Source organism: Rhizoctonia solani, chromosome 4 (assembly GCF_016906535.1).
Source record: "Rhizoctonia solani chromosome 4, complete sequence".
Taxonomy (NCBI): Eukaryota; Fungi; Basidiomycota; class Agaricomycetes; order Cantharellales; family Ceratobasidiaceae; genus Rhizoctonia; species Rhizoctonia solani.
Window position 1 is genome coordinate 2,448,242 of NC_057373.1, and position 14,280 is coordinate 2,462,521.

At 47.6% G+C, this 14,280-nt stretch overlaps 4 protein-coding genes across 4 annotated transcripts; 2 read left to right on the plus strand and 2 right to left on the minus strand.

The window, feature by feature from the left end:
* Positions 1–1,018: 1,018 nt before the first annotated feature.
* Positions 1,019–6,567, minus strand: RhiXN_00810 (pectinesterase; the record flags this gene model as incomplete). The annotated part of the gene is made up of 20 exons (XM_043320629.1): positions 1,019–1,192; positions 1,247–1,313; positions 1,361–1,540; positions 1,598–1,774; positions 1,836–1,965; positions 2,023–2,090; positions 3,219–3,388; positions 3,444–3,510; positions 3,574–3,753; positions 3,811–3,987; positions 4,036–4,165; positions 4,221–4,296; positions 5,347–5,520; positions 5,575–5,746; positions 5,799–5,864; positions 5,919–5,998; positions 6,057–6,163; positions 6,229–6,250; positions 6,305–6,376; positions 6,430–6,567. 20 exons carry the CDS (start codon positions 6,565–6,567, stop codon positions 1,019–1,021), a joined length of 2,427 nt encoding a protein of 808 aa, XP_043179641.1.
* A 1,592-nt stretch (positions 6,568–8,159) lies between these two features.
* On the plus strand, positions 8,160–9,276 carry RhiXN_00811 (uncharacterized protein; the record flags this gene model as incomplete). Its single annotated transcript, XM_043320630.1, has 2 exons — positions 8,160–8,318; positions 8,377–9,276. The coding sequence occupies 2 exons, from the start codon at positions 8,160–8,162 to the stop codon at positions 9,274–9,276; spliced, it is 1,059 nt and encodes a 352-aa protein (XP_043179642.1).
* Positions 9,277–10,688: 1,412 nt separating this feature from the next.
* RhiXN_00812 (histidine phosphatase family containing protein) lies at positions 10,689–11,674 on the plus strand (the record flags this gene model as incomplete). The annotated part of the gene is made up of 7 exons (XM_043320631.1): positions 10,689–10,736; positions 10,796–10,820; positions 10,874–10,881; positions 10,933–11,014; positions 11,073–11,282; positions 11,335–11,466; positions 11,517–11,674. The coding sequence occupies 7 exons, from the start codon at positions 10,689–10,691 to the stop codon at positions 11,672–11,674; spliced, it is 663 nt and encodes a 220-aa protein (XP_043179643.1).
* Positions 11,675–13,029: 1,355 nt separating this feature from the next.
* Positions 13,030–14,177, minus strand: RhiXN_00813 (ribulose-phosphate 3-epimerase; the record flags this gene model as incomplete). Its single annotated transcript, XM_043320632.1, has 8 exons — positions 13,030–13,151; positions 13,282–13,413; positions 13,467–13,610; positions 13,670–13,730; positions 13,780–13,862; positions 13,923–13,948; positions 14,005–14,017; positions 14,075–14,177. The coding sequence occupies 8 exons, from the start codon at positions 14,175–14,177 to the stop codon at positions 13,030–13,032; spliced, it is 684 nt and encodes a 227-aa protein (XP_043179644.1).
* Between the last annotated feature and the right edge of the window lie 103 nt (positions 14,178–14,280).

Consider the following 14,280-nt stretch of genomic DNA (forward strand, 5'->3'; position numbering starts at 1 on the left):
CATCTCGACGCTGGGTATATGTGAGTGCTGAATCTAGGTGCAACCAAACAAACATGCACCTACCACTAGCCATATCCGAAGTCCCAGCTGACGGACTGCATCTGTGCAGATCACGCACACAGTTCGCGAGCATAGGAAGGCAAAGAGGATTCCCAAAAGGATAGGGAATTGCCTCCGTCGATTAGCGAATCTGACGGGAAGCGATTAGAATCAGCAGCGGCGCTCGCCAAGAAGAGGCCGCGGGCTATAGAATGGAACGATGGTGATCGCCAAAACATGAAAAAACTCCGGGCGCGGGTTAGTGGACCCGGACGCATGCAGTGGGGGAGGTGTTCAAGCACGCCGGTGCTTAAGAACGGTCCGAGTCTGGGTTCGCGCGTGCAGAACCCATGAGACTCCATTAAATACGGATTTATCGTCGATTAATGACTATGCCTATATAGATACCAGTAGGCTAAGTAGTGTTGTAAACAAGAGCTGCTTGACCGTATGCCCATAACAACAAATGGTTGATGTCAAGATAGAAATGTCCTGGAAGCTATAGGTTACTCTATCTTACAGCCCAATGACCAAGCCAGTATGACACCGGAGTATGACTAGCAAGATATGTACATATATCGGGCTGTCTCCGCGCATCCAGACGATACACATGCTGCTGTATATGAACAGATTTCCAATGTTTACAGTGTGATTCGAGTACTTCTTGTTCTAAACAATTGTATATAACTATTAATAATGGTGCCAAAGACTTTGCGCATTTTTTCCGAGATTTTGTTAGAACATGTTATCAACACGACTGTCCACTTACCGATCCTAGTGGCTAGGACAGGGTGGAAATCAAAACATTTGATGGCTGAGAATGGGAATAACCCACATTGTCAACTTCGTAATAATCCAGTCAGGTCAACCGGACTAGTAACAATCGTCGCGCGAAGGACAGACACCAATTTGGAAAGATACACCAAGTGTATTCTCACTATCTTGCTACATACTCATAACTATTCCCGGTTACAGGCGATTAGAGGTAGGCGGAATCAATCCAACTCGTGCTTCCTAGAGCAGTTGAGACCGAGACACCAGCCGACAGCTTGCTTGCGAAGGATGCACGACCTGTTCTCCAAGCACCTCCTCCCGAATTATTGTATTCGCCGAATAGGATATGATCGGTATTGGGTGATGAACTGGACCATTGCTAGAACCCGCGTCAAGAGTGATTGGAGCGATTGGTATGTTTGATCCAACTCACCGACCAGCCCGCAGCAACAACATGAGAGCCTATGCTTGTTCCCTGAACTACGACCCTCGCATAACTCCTAGATGGAGGATGAGTGACATTTTTGTAATAGGGTATATGAATTACCTCCACGGGCGTCCGAGGTATTGGGTTCCGGTTCCAGTGATGCTACTTTTATCAATGACATAGTAGTTTGAGTCACCAGTTTGACGGCCAGACGCGGTGATGTACCCGTTCCCAATAGTATTGATCGTCGAACCTGTTATCCAGATGGAAGCTTCCATGCCGAAAATGAAATCAACTGCACTAAATAATGCCAGTTAGATTCTTGAATATGGCGAGCTATACATAGCTTAAACTTACCCCTCGATGTAGCTCTTTCCATAGAACTGCGTCCCCTTGTTAGCCAGTAGGGTATCTTGATATCCAGTTAGTTTGCAGCCATAGCAGCCAAATTGGCCTGCTTGGACAGAAAGAGCAATGGCCTGAGACTGGTCAACCGGCTTGCCATATGTGTTGGCAATGTTTAGGTTATAGATACTGAGTTAGAACAACCACACGATCTTAAGCGGTTAAAGTAGCCATCCGGTATAACACTAACCTGACACCGGTAGCTAACACTCGTACTGTACCGCTTGCATCATTGCTGCCAGCCGAAGAAGCAGGAACGTTGTTTGTGATGGTCGCTTGATTGTTGGCATATGTCAAAGCATTGGACGTTTGTCCATAAACTAAAAGAAGTATCGTCAATGAAGGCTATTTTAGCAGACCAGGTGATTACAGCCTACTTTTAACATTGGCACGATTGATTACGACCTGTTCCTTGTAAGAACCGGCGTACACAAAGTACACGTTACTAAATAGCGTAACCACAACCGTCTAGGTTTGCTGCTAAAACAAACTTGGCTATGTTGACTTGCCTTGATGTATCCTTCAATGCAGCTGACAGTGTAGAGTATTTTCCACCACTACCCACTGTAATTGCTCCCGATGGCGGAGACGAAGCGCACGACACCGTCCAAGCAAGAGAAAAGAAGGTGACAGATGATGACAACAGTGCACTAAAACGCATGATTGGGCTGTGAGTGTGCACTCGCCCTGTTCACCAAGTACTTTATACAACCCCGTGCTTACCTGGGTTTCCCCGTCCGGACCGCTAAGGATCATAACCAATTTATTCCTGGCGACATCTTGGCATGGGTAGACACTTTCTTTGGTATTAATCATCGTATACATGGCCTGAAATTCGTCTAGAACTGGTTCTTCCGCTAGCCTAGGTATACTCGTGACCCCGACTTGGCGGACCGCTTGACCCCGCACTGAGTAATGCACGGTAGAATTCGTGAGTTCTCTGAGAAGCTGGAACACATGATTTGCAGTAGTGGTCCGAAACACGAGTGAACATTGTAACATGTCATAATAATAGCAAGCACCCTGATCAAAATCCTGTGGATCTCCAACCTTGGCAACCAACGTGTCCATATTTAACCAAATTTCAATGATACTCGGGATACGAATCCGAAAAACACCCCAGCTGTTCTAATCAGTGTGTCTTTTACCCAACTCGATACGAGTGCTTCGACCCGGCCCAAGCTTCGACGCATGAGTTTAATATCATTATAGTCTCGGGAGGCTCAATAGCTCTCGTTATGAGTTAAAATGAAAGTACAGCCTAAAAATAGAGCCGGTTACATAAGGTTTGAGAACGGGTATCAGAAGCTAGAGTAACATGCGCATATAGCTAGTGATTTACGAGTCACAGTAGCATATGAACGGAATGAGCATGGGAAGAGGACTAAAGTGTTAAAGAACAAGTGACATTTCCGGGATTCCTTACGACCAATCGAGTATTCATTCTTTAGAGCATTCGACTTAGATAGCCAGCTGTGGAATATTAACATTACTAATGCGACTGCCGGCATTCTATGTGCATTCAACCACTACCTAAAAGCGTAACTACAGTGCACAATGGTGATATGACTACAGATAAGCCGAATCAATCCAGCTAGTGCTTCCAAGAACGGTGGATATGGAGACCCCAGCGGACAGCTTGGTAGCAAATGACGCGCGTCCAGACTTCCAGGCTCCTCCACCAGAGTTGTTGTACTCGCCAAACAAAATATGCTCAGTGTTAGCGGCAGAGCTGGACCATTTCTAGGAGGCGATGTTAGAACATGAGTGGAAAATATTACACTTCAAATCCACTTACAGACCAGCCCTCAGCAGCAACGTGAGAACCAATGCTTGTGCCCTGTACAATAACCCTAGCATAGTTCCTAGAGGGTTCAAGCAACGTCATTGTCATGTTATAACATTATTTATGCACAGAATTAACTTACCTCCATGGACGCCCAAGGTATTGCTTGCCCGAACCGGTGATGGTGCTCTTGTCAATGACGTAGTAGTTCGAGTCTGCAGACGAGCGACCGGATGCAGTGATGTATCCATTTCCGATCGTATTCAGCGTCGAACCAGTGATCCAGATGGATGCCTGTTGCCCGAAGATGAAGTCAACAGCACTGCATGTTCACATGTCAAAACAAGGTCCGCAGTTACGAATGCAACTTTGAACTGACCCCTCGATGTAGCTCTTTCCATAGAACTGCGTCCCCTTATCGGCCAGTAGGGTATCTTGATATCCAGTTAGTTTGCAGCCATAGCAGCCAAATTGGCCTGCTTGGACGGAAAGTGCAATGGCCTGGGACTTCTCAACAGGCTTGCCATATGTGTTAGCAATATTCAGATTGTAAATTCTGGAGGATGGTTTAGTCCAAGCTGAATCGCGGGACAAAGATACATACCTGACGCCCGTAGCCAAAACACGGACCGTGCCGCTTGCATCGTTACTTCCTGCCGAGGAGGCGGGAACGTTGTTTGTGATGGTCGCTTCGTTGTTGGCATATGTCATGGCGTTGGACGTTTGCCCGTAGACTAAGGATGTGTACGTTGATAAGTACGAGCATTAATACTGGACACAACCGCTCACTCTTGATATTTGCACGATTGATAACAACTTGCTCCTTGTAAGAGCCAGCATATACAAAGTAAGTATTGCTGTAGGCCTATCAACATCGATGAATCTACATATGATAGGAGTTATAATTACCTAGATGTATCCTTCAAGGCAGCAGATAAAGTGGAGTATTTGCCTCCCTTGCCAACCGTGATCGAGCCCGAGGGAGGAGACGATGCACATGACACCGACCAAACGAGGGAAAGGACAAAAACAGACGATGTCAAGAGGTTAAACCGCATACTGAAGAGACTGGGGGATAAGGAGCGCTTTTCTGGCTGCCCTCTTTCGCTCTGGCATACTCTTTTATACCCGCGGCATGACAATCCCCGGGCCGCTGGGTGAATGTATAGCAAAATTTGAGGATCATCTTGTCAGGGAAGCTACCTCGACAATTCGCATCCCTTGAGTCAACCATTGTAGTGTGTCAGTGTGGAAAATGTCCTGGTTTCTGCTGGTTCTCGTAACACAGAATCCACGATTTGAAGGTCCGCAAACAGCTGTCTTGACTACCGCCCGCGGCAGAATTCACGATTTTGGTCGAGGCGTGACTATGAGATGCATATGGTGTGCCTCGGACTAATTAGAAGCTACAAATGTTGCTTCAAATACAATGGTAGTAACAGACCTCTAGCCAGCTGGCTCGATTGGCTGGACAACGAACTTGGCGTTGTTGAACAGTCTGGTAAACATTACAGCCTGCGTGCTGAAATAACGTTTAAAATCCCGTCGCTATCCTGAAATGACATGTTTGTTAAATTCTCTAAAATGTTGTAACAAAATACTTAGGCGATTCCCTACTGGAAAGGATCGACGGGACTTCATCGAGGAGACTCCTCTGTGATCACGGCATTCGATCGCGTCGACTATTCGATAGAATCAATCGAGCATGGACGGTAATGAATGAACTCTCTCCCCGCTGATTATCCAAATTCGAATGGGAATGTTATCACGCCAAGGGGTATAACCACATGCACATTTACTCACGATATTCCGCCAAGACATACACTATAATAAAAGATCACACTCAAAATTTCTCGCAAAGGCTATTTCATTGTCGGGTACAGTAACTTAACTATAGACTGGTCCAGACCCGTACAACATCCTGGCTGTCTTCTAATTCTTCCATCAATTCCTCCAATGACCTTTGGTCCGGCTCTGATAATTCCGATTCCGACGCCTCTGTAGGAATATAGGCGAGTTCAACACTGTGCAGTGTGTGCTTCGATAACTTGGATGCTAACGTTGTGAGCAAATTTGGGGGCGTTGTGATCTGAAAACCATTCGAACCGGAAACAAAAACAAACCGCATTATGCACGAACGTACCAGAACCTCGGCCGACCCGAACTCACTCTCGTCAGCCTCAATTTCTGTTATGTCCTCGGCACCGGCATCTACAGCCAAGTCCCAAAGTTCTTCGTACGAGGTCCCGTCGGCGGGCGTGAGCCTTATTTGCCCGCATCTGGAAAACAGGTACGCAACCGGAGCTAGGCGTGCGCTTTGCGGGCAAGTGAGTGCTGGTCTCTACACCGACAGTTTACACTACCTACTTGTTGTCCGACAAAATCTCCCGAACCTTCTTGGCAGTTCTTGTACTGTTATCGGTTAAACATTCACTAGCTTACCGGCGTTAGATAATCTCTACTGAACCTTGAATGAGACTGACTTACATGATCAACCCAACCTGCCCAGGACCAATCGCCTCGTACGTTGCACTCTGCTGCGCATCTTGAGAACTGGGGTTTGTAATCTCTCGAATTACATGAAGAGCATTAGACAAAATATTATATAATTGGACCGTAACTCACTCGGTTCATGGCTGCTTGAATATTGTCCTTCGGAACTCCTGCGGATCGTGCGCTTTTCAAGGCGGCCGCAAGAGCATGATTGGTCGTAGGATCATGGGACCCTCCAACTAGTAGATATGCATTCACAGAAATAAGGATTGAGTACACCATTGGTCCGCTTAAGGGCACTAACCTTTAGCGGCAATCGCTATATTCTAATACCACAATCAGACCGAGTACAAAATTCACTCGACCAACTTCCACTGCACCTGTATAGCCTTTGAATAGATAGCGCCCTTCTTCGCATCTGACGCCGTCTTTCGGCCCACCACTTTTGCCCACTAAGTTACGGTTAGACTACATTCAAGTTACTCCCCACGAAATATTCGCCCACTCTGCCATTTGTTATGGGTGTTTGGTGAAAACTTCGAACGTAAGGTGGTATTCTGGTACCTAATCGTCTTTGAATTACCCGGCCCCCATGAGCCGTGACGTGCCTGTGAGCTGGCTGAAGGAGCTTGGCGATATTCATTTTGGAGCGGGTTGTTTGCGAGGCTGACCAGCAGTTCTACACGTGACTCTGGAATAGACGCTGGGGATCCAGGACGAATCGCCAACTGCCATACACCAATTCCGGGCTAAATTGGGTTTACACGGGCTACTATCTATCGCAAACTCAACTTATTTCGCGGTCAGATTAATTGGAGTGTTATAGCATTTAAATCACAATCCTTTGGCTCTGCTTGTGTAAACCCTCTCTCACTGAAATGGAAACATGGCTGTACTATTTTGAGATTTTCCCTGGCCAGGTGGGTACCCACGCTTATTTTAAGCTGGGTATCGAATTTGTGTATACCCCAGTTATACGTGGCCGTCTCTCATATCAATGTATGCTGATATTTGAGGCGCTCGCCGGGCAAAATTTAACCGAGGCTGACGCCTTCATGCCGGGTCCCGATCATACATAATCGAGGTGACATTCAAAACGTTAATGTATGTGTGTTTTGGGTGGCTCGCTGAGACAACTTTTCGCGGCGCTACGCATACCGGGGCTCGGACAGTACATGCGCCCATGGTTCTACATCAGAATTATGCCAACCAAGCCGCTCAACCATTCGCCGGATGAGTTGTTCGGTTTAATCCGAGGATTCAGATGGGGCTAACCACGATCTTAATCGAGGCGTAAGCTCATAAACCATATACGTTCACCCGGGCCCTTGGTTTTTGATCACGACCGCTCGAAGTCTAAAAAAGTAGGGCACTGTGACGCACGATGCCTCGAACTCAGGACTTGAGATTTACGAAATGGGCTGAACCGTAAGCACCGTACGAGCCGCGGCTTGTGGAGTAGATGGGGCAAATAGCATAGAGCGAGTAGAACCAACTAGAATCCAGTAGTACGATTCATTTCGTGCCCAGATGGGACCTGATCCGACGCGAAATTCTATATTTATGGAGCTTATAGGGCATATGCCAGTCGATTACGTCGTCCACACACGTTGATGTACGCTCCATGTCGAAGCAACTCGATTGGGAGTTTGGCTAGGCTTGGTGAACCTGAGGCGAATAAACGTGCTAGGCGGCGGCAGTTGGCGATCTGTATGTGGTACGGAATGGGCTCGATCCGATGGTGTCCTTTGATGTTGTGAAGGCCTCGTGTCCGAGATACCGGAGGGACTGGTTCAAATGATTTTGGGGGTTTGGGTACAAAAAAAGGAATGGATAGAAATAAAAATTCCGTTGGAACAACGTAAGTGGAAGAATACGCCAAACGGACGCATATGCCAGACGGAAGTATATGCCATTACTATGGACTAGACAATTGAGCGATAGCGTAGAGGATAACACTGGTAGTTCATTAGAGCTTTGATATGCATGAGGTAGAATTTGACAGCGTGCCTCGGACCGTTTGTGTCAGGGGTCCGTGCCGGTGGCTGGGGGCCATGTACTGATTGGGCAGGGTGGGGCTTGAACTTCGGCGATCGCAGAGTGACACTCAATCTACATATTACGCTTACTGCCTGTGTCTCTTGTTCGGAGTTGACCACTCATCCATTATACACCCTCATACAACTCTTACATTTACATACTCTTGATCTACTCTTGTACGACATGACTTGTTCTATGTCCCCCTGTAGCCGCCGCCACGCAACTAGCTACGACTTGCACGCGTCTTCTGTCGAAAAGTGGGACGTTCTTGTGTGGAATAACCAGGTCAATTCGTCACATAACCAGGATCTTGCTACCGACTCGTCCGCTCACCGTCATGCTCAATCTTCATTGGTAAGCCCCTAATGAACTCATAGTTGCTGCTCAACTACAGCTCAAATATATATCGCAGCCCATGTCCGGCACACCGCGGGCGCACGTACCAAATGAAGAAATTGGCTCTTTCGCTGCTGGGACTCCCCAGCTCTCATCCCCTACTCGTACCAACGTCCCTTGTTTTGCTACCAGTCCATCGGCCTTTGGCTTCGGATCCGCGGCCTCTCGCCCCCGCTCAATCGCCCGTCGTAAATCGTCCCACGGCCCAGCCGTCGAACCACTGCATACCCGGCGTGAAGCGCTCTCCGCACTTCACCGGTCTGTCGAGCAGCATGATGCCGACTTTCTTGCTCGCATGCGAGAGCTCGAGCAACGATGTCATTTGCTCCCTGATTCCCTGACAGCATTACGTTCTGAAGACCTGTCGTGTACTACGCGCGGCCGCAAGCGCGATATTGCCTCGTGGGATGAAGATAACGATGTGGAAATGTCCTCTTGGAACGAACGCCGCAGAAAGCATCTTTCATGGGGTGGCTCCTCCGGTCTATTCGGCTCCAGTCTCCCTACTTGCGACTCGGACAAGACCTCTGTCCATAGCTTCGATGATGAATATGTTCCTCCCACGGCTGCAGTGGATGCAGATTCAGGTTCATCTTTAGGGGACGACGAAGATGACGAGCTGGACATTGTCATTGTCCCTGGAGGCAGCGACCATTCCCTGAGCTCCACCCCACCTTCGCTCTCTACCTCGCTTTCGTCCCTTCCCATACATTCAGGTCCCCAGTCACATCCCATTAACCCATATACCCCTTTGTCCTGCATACCAACCAACAAAAAAGGCGTGGAAGAACTTACCGCAGCCATGCATGGCGGCGCAGGCAGCATTGTCGAATGGTCTGTCTCCTCGGATGTTTCTGCTGATGAGGCGCGCTACATCAGTGCTGAAAATGCCCAGGCTGGAGCTCTCTGGGCCTAAGCTGGCGCTCCCATCCATTCCTTTGCTAGCCCCCTTCTCGGTGTTTATTATTCCCCTATCGATCTCCCTCAGCTGTATCTTTTTCGTCCCATCCCAGCCCGCTAAATTGTCCCAGCAAGCCCCGGTCTCGTTTCGTGCTATATATACCAAGACTGCTCAATGCACCTGAGTATTTCTTCTGCATCATAACTCCAAATCATGCAAACAACTAGTCCTTTCTACTTAACACTGTATCATTTTCCCTTCCCCATATTAGCCCCATTTTCTCATTTTGGGATTGTAGTAACTTTGTGTCTTTTTCGGACCCTTGTTATATATTATCCGCAGCTGCACGCTACAGGGTGTAGTCACGAACTTGTTACGAGGAATCACTTTACGCGTGTTGCTAGGCTATCTAATCCGGCGTTGTCACTGTCCGGGTAGCGCATATAATGACCGCTCAGGTGAGGACCGCTCCCGTATGTGGGAACAAAGCAAGCTACGGCATCGTGAATCCATGAGGGAGCCTTTGCTCCGGCCGCTCTACTTTTGGAATCCCAAAGTGAGTATATGCGGCTTAAGGTTGCTGTATTCCCGACTTCCCCAACATCATGACCTCAATCCGAAGGCCCCGAAGCTACCCCTGTCCGCAATGGTGTACCATCTTTCCGACCAAAAGTTCATTCGTTCTTTACGCTGATTTGCCTACCCCGCTGTACCTCCGCGGTATATTATCGCATTATAGTGGTGTTACGCCGTGAAGCCTCCGACTATTTTGATCCAAGTTCCGAGTGATCGAAAGAATATGGGTCTTCGATTTGACTGGTAGCACATTCTCACATTCTCGTAAGTAATGCTGATTGTCCGGGATGGATGCAGTAGCCTCGGCCGCAGTCGACTGTAAGAGTACATCAAGTGAACGAACCTTCCGCTACGAAAAAGGAACACCATAACTGAACTGCCTCTCATAGTATGGAAGATCAAGTTCCAATCCTCATACCTACCACGCCGAGCACAACTAAGAAAGAATTTGATGTGGTTACATGTGGACTCTGTATACGATACACCATATCGAGGTCAATCACAGCACTACGAAGAGCCTCAGTCACATGGTAAGTTATAACTTGTAGATTTCATGCAAAATGAATCAGAAACATGAAACACGGTAATGCAGTATATGCATACATGTAGGCTTTGTGTGCGTCGAAGCATTCATAGATCCCGGCGTGGTGACATCAGCACATGCACGTGACTCGAGCTCATGATTCTCACGGTCCACCGCAAGTGAGCTCATGGACCGAACAGACTTGCTCTTCGAAGCGGGTCCAATTGCCACCAGCTTTGTTCGAACGTGCGGGTTTTGGATACAAAAGACGGCTTGAGCGGGGAGTCATCTAGTTAACAATCCTGCTTGTCACTTGTCGTCTGTCAAAATGGCCGAAGTCAAACGTCCCATGCCTCGCATCTTTTTGATTCGCCATGTGAGTTGATATTTCAGGCTTGATGAACTCCATCATTTATGAATGTATCACCTGACTAGGGTGAAACTGAATGGTCCTTGAACGGTAAGTTATACAAAATGGAAGGGTGACTTTATCATTGAGTTGTCTTCTTACAGGTCGCCATGTAAGAAATTGTGGGACGGGGATAATGTCGTACACTTACAATTAAACTTAGACCGGAAGAACCGACATTCCCTTGACTGAACGTGGTGTTGGTCTCATTAAGGATCGTGCGCAGCATGCTGTTGGCCCAGGGAGTCAGTTATTGGTTCTTTAACTGCATGCGCCCAACTCAGCTCATTGGCATAACTACAGAGCTTCTGGACCCAGACAACATGTGCCACGTCTTTATTTCTCCTCGTCAACGCGCACACAACACCTTCCATCTGTTATTCGACACGTATCCCAAGGCGCCACCACATACTGTGACCGAAGAGGTTCGCGAATGGGACTATGGCGACTACGAGGGTCTTACTTCCAAGGAGATTCACAAAACCAATCCGGGTTGGGATATCTTTAGGGATGGTGCGTACCCCGTTTGTTATGCACTGCGCCGTACGTGTAACCGTATTTGTAGGTTGCCCAGGAGGCGAGAGCGTTGAAGAGATGACAAGGCGCGTGGATGAGCTGATTGCCAAGGTCCGTGAGATCCATAGGTTGTATTTGGAAGAAGGTAAAGGTCGGCGTGATGTATTGATTTGCAGCCATGGTGCGTAAATTCATGTACCAAAAATCCTGCCTGTATTCATGATTTTATAGGACACTTCTCCCGCGTCCTTGTCTCTCGCTGGGTTGGGTTCGATTTGTGTTTGGGAACTCACTTTAACATTGAGCCAGCTGGTATTTCAATGTTGGGTTACAATCACAACAACTTGAAGGAGCCAAGTTTGACTGGCCTCAACTTGTATGCGCTATGAATTATTGTATCTATACTTGTACGTTAGTATGATTACTATTTGAAGCTTAATAAAAGCAACTTTATATATCAACAAGTATTTTAAACTGAAATTGCTTGTTCAAAGAGCTGGGGTTTTTTATATTCGGTCGACCAACCGCTTGGCGTCGAACACCTCGTGTAGGTAGATCTAATCATCTATCCAGACCTCAACCACGACCTACGCGTGTCGAACCACGTGCATACAAAACCGAGAACAAATATCTTCATTTGAATGAACAATTCATTGTACATGTCCCTTGCATGCTGTCATTAAAAATGACGACTTCCAACTGCTGTATCCCTGATCGACGCAGTTTACCACGAGGAAGAACTGATCTACACTGGTCACAATGTCTTCGATGTGCGCCCCGGATTTACTAATACACGTGTCCACTTATTTTATCAGTGGCCCTTTTGTTTTTTGACGACACTGAATAGCACCCCTTATTGGTTATGTGTCGATATCCATGGCCCGTATGAAAATTTTGGATTAACATGAACGGGAGGGTTATGGGAGATTTCGATTGCCTGTTCGGCGGGACCAGTAAGCAAACCCGGACATTACCCTATTTTTATAGCGTATTTCCAGAGAAGTGGTTCATCCATGGCAGCGATGGTGATTGACCGTAACGGGCCATGCCGTATACCATTTCCGGTACCGGATCTTACTGAAGACGGTTTGGTTCGCTATATGCGTATATGCTATGGTAGGAGTGTGTGTACAGATGTGAATCAGGGGTGTGAGCTGGGATCGTCTCTTGGAGCTAAACTGTTCGGCATGGCCGTGCCCCATAGTCAACATCGAAGTCTGTGATGATCTTCGAGGAATAGGCCGGTGTCGGCCCCAAGGCTATAGCTACCAGTTCGTGGGTGTAGCTTCCCACTTCGGAATGCCGTTTAGAGCCTGTAACCTGTTGGAAGTACCGATGCATAAGGCTAGTCTATCGCTGTTATTTATTATTGTTTTATCTGCCAGTCCTTTTTGTACAAATTAAATGTGGCTGCAGCTGCAGCACGTGTGATAAGCATTGGTTTTTGAGCCTATTGGGGGATGAGCACCAGATAGCAACTCCAGGCGCAATTCTATTCGGTTCTTTGTTTTTACGAAACTCGAGGCTACAAAGAACGCTCACACTCGTCTAATACCATATCGACGGTAGTCGAGTCGCATGCCTTGTCGCCCGAACAGGTTTCAATCTAGACATCGTGTCGATAGACTTGAGATTGTCGCGTATCAATCTATTATTCAACATCGTCTATTGCAAACTATATGCGTGTGCATAAAACCTCCGTATTTAATAAGTGTCTCTAATTTCACGTTCTAATACAACCAAGTTAAGAACTGGCCGTCTTTCGAGCAGCAAGTGCCGAATCGACTGCCGCACGTAAAGTAGTGATAACCTGAGATGGATCTTGGGCCATAAATATAGATGTTCCAGCGACAATCACATTCGAGCCTTGGAATGTTCATCAGCAAGAGTTTACAGCAATGGTTGAAAGCGGACAGGATGAGTGCAGGATAGATGCGTGGGAAATATGAAATTGATCGAGGTATACACTGCTACGCCTCTTGAGCCTTAAACTCACCTGCGTGCGCACACGTCTCGATGTTTGAAGTTGAGACGCCACCGTCGACTTGAATGTCTTTGTCCGGGAACCGGGCGCGGAGTTCAGAGACCTTTGGCATGCAGCGTTCCATGAATTTTTGACCACCTCGGCCTGTTATCCAATAGGTAAAGGGAATGCATATACAAAGGGGAGAAAGGACATACCAGGGTTGACGGTCATGACCAATATCATATCGACCGCGTTGGCAATTTCGTCTGTGATAACTGTGGACGGTGTGTCGGGTGAAATCGCGATGCCTGCACGCATGTTGTGCTCGTGGATCATTTCGATGATCTCCATGTGGTTATCTGGATGTGACGAGTCGCGTTAGTGCTAGTGCGATGTAAACAGAGGGCGGAAGGTGCACCTGTTGCTTCATAGTGGAATGTGTAGGATGATCCGCCGGCTGCTGCAATGTCATCTACCCACTAGATTGTCATGAATAGAAGTGGTTGTTGTCATGAATGTAATACGAACGCGTTCAGGCTGAGAGACCATCATGTGACAGTCCATAAAGATATCTGGAATGCCCTTTTTGACACACGACAGGACCGGTGCGCCTGTCATCCCATGCACCTGTTTGTAAGTTTCCTATCCATACATGCGCTTGGAAAACGCACCGATCGTGAGATTGGGTACAAAGTGGCTAGTAGGAGCATAAGCTTCTAAACAGATGAGTGGTGTATTCAATGGGTGACGTACCCGTCCATGACATCTATGCACCAGGGTCAGAATTGATTCGATGTAAGCGGCCGCAAGACTGAAGACATACCCATGTGGAGCCAATCAGCGCCGTTTTGAATCATACGCTTACATTCTGCGGTGAGATGACCAAAGTCGGAGGAGAGAGCGCTGGGGGCAATGATGGACTTCATGGTGGGTGAGCGGAAGGCGTACTGAGACGCAGAGGGCGGAGTCGGACCGTAAGCGCCGGCTAGGAGTGTGACATAATTTGTATAGTAGCAGACAGGTCACATG